The 1,834-nt window shown below is 62.8% G+C and overlaps 1 protein-coding gene across 1 annotated transcript in view; it reads right to left on the bottom strand.

Moving 5' to 3' along the window:
• The window catches only part of SGSH (N-sulfoglucosamine sulfohydrolase), a 10,722-nt gene that overhangs the window by 8,157 nt on the left and 731 nt on the right, over nucleotides 1–1,834 (bottom strand). The window contains exon 2 of the mRNA XM_006145673.3: nucleotides 608–768. Within this exon, the coding sequence (XP_006145735.1) occupies nucleotides 608–768 (161 nt within the window). The remainder of the gene's footprint in view (nucleotides 1–607; nucleotides 769–1,834) is intronic.

Here is a 1,834-nt window from a genome sequence, read left to right as displayed (position 1 = left end):
CCGAGAGGAGAATGGAGGAGAAGGGATTGCAGCGTGACCATCCCCCCTGGAGGGTGATTTCTCGCTTTCTGTCTCTATGTCTCTGTCTGGCGAGTGCACGCGCCCTACAGCGAAAATCTCTCCCCCCACAAAAAAAAGGTTCTAGAGATGCTGGTGACAGCTGCACAATGGAACCTGCTTAAACCACCAAACTGGACACTGACAGCTGGCGGAAATGGCGAATTTTATGTATATTTTACCATAAATAAATAGTAAAAAAAGAGCAAGTGCCTGGACACTGGCAGCTCTTAGCACCCTTGGGATCCCGGGACTTGGGGCTGCAGAGTGCAGGTGCAGGCATGTGCTCGGCGCTTCACACACACAGCAAGGCGCAGGGCAGTGAGCTACTGGCTGTGGTCACGCGGAGCAGGGGAGTCGGCGAGTCGGAGCCCCTCGTCCCTGCTTGTAACCGCTTGGCTCGCCTACCTGGGCATGGGCAGGAAGGGGGACAGCACCCCAAGGGCCTGGGGAGGGTGGCCCTGCAGCAGACCTGGGCCTGGACTTGGTCTCCTCTCCTCCCCAGGCCTCTCCCCTCCTCCCCCGTCCCACGGCCCTTTGCGGACCTCACCTGGGGCAGGCCAGTGAGGAGGCTGGCGCGGCTGGGTGAGCAGCTGCTGACGGAGCTGAAGGCATTGCGGAAGACCAGGCTGCGGCGGGCCAAGGCGTCCAGGTGCGGAGTGGCGATGGCGCTGTTGTTGTACGCACCACTCTCAAAGCCCCCATCATCCGCTGAGGAGGGTAGGGAACAGACAGGACGGGGCGGGCTGGGGTCAGGGCCAACAGCCGGTGTGAGTGAGGGAGACCGGGTTCTTGCTGCCCAGCTTGGGTCAGTGGTGCCCAGAAGGGCCCGACAGCTGGGTGGCATGGCACCAGGCAAGCACGATTCCCAGCAGCCACGCTAGCTGGGGGCTATAGGCAGGCAGGGACGACACTGGAGGAGGGCCTGCGAGCAGGTGGGTGTGCCGCTCAGCAGTCGTGACAACGGGCAGGCAGGGAGCCCAGCAGCTGGGACACGCGGCCAAGAGCGACACTCAGTGGACATGATAGCCCGCCGGCAGGCTGCTGGGTGGGCATGATGTCCTGTGGGCACGGCTGAAGCACAGCCAGGCCTCTGGGCAGCCCCAGGATCTACAGAAACCCGAGGCCGAGGCAGGAGAGCTGTGCGGGTGAGCCCAAGGCTGTGTCCACAGGTAATTGGGGCCAGGCTCCCAGCTCTTAAACCACGCCGCTCCTCCTCTGCTCCGAAGTAGAGGACAGAAGCACCCCAGAAAGGGATCCCTAATCCCAGCACCTTCCCGAACTCCCTCGGAGGCAGTGGGGTCTTGAACGGGGCTGGCTGGCCGGCCTTTGCCTAGATGACTGGGTGTCAGTGGCCGCAGAGAAGGCTCGGAGGGCAGGTGGGAATGCAGGAGTCTGAGCCTTCCCTGTGCACCTGCCCCCAGGCCAGGAGACAAAGCTGCCCTTCTCCAAGCAGGCTCAGGGCGCCTCAGCACTCAGACCTGGCCCTAGCCCGGGCTGCTCTGGAAGGTTCCATCACTAATCCCAGCCCTGGCGGGAGGACCTGGGGTACAGACTCCCCATGGGAGGGCGGCACTGTTTACGTTAAGTTAGCTCAGCTGCCTGCCCAGAGACCACAGAGCTAATCAGAAACAGCAGGCCTGGCAGGGGGCCAGACCTCAAAAAGGGAAAGAATCCGGGTGCCTCCTGATTTGGCCTTGTCAGGGGCCAGGGCCCTGGTCACACAAACCGGAAGTGTGGTGAAGAGCAGGGCCTCGGGGCTTTCCGAGGGGGGGGG

Source organism: Tupaia chinensis, unplaced genomic scaffold (assembly GCF_000334495.1).
Source record: "Tupaia chinensis unplaced genomic scaffold, TupChi_1.0 Scaffold000159_1, whole genome shotgun sequence".
NCBI lineage: Eukaryota > Metazoa > Chordata > Mammalia > Scandentia > Tupaiidae > Tupaia > Tupaia belangeri.
Note: the sequence above shows the minus strand (reverse complement) of the source record. Positions and strands in the feature narration are given on the sequence as shown.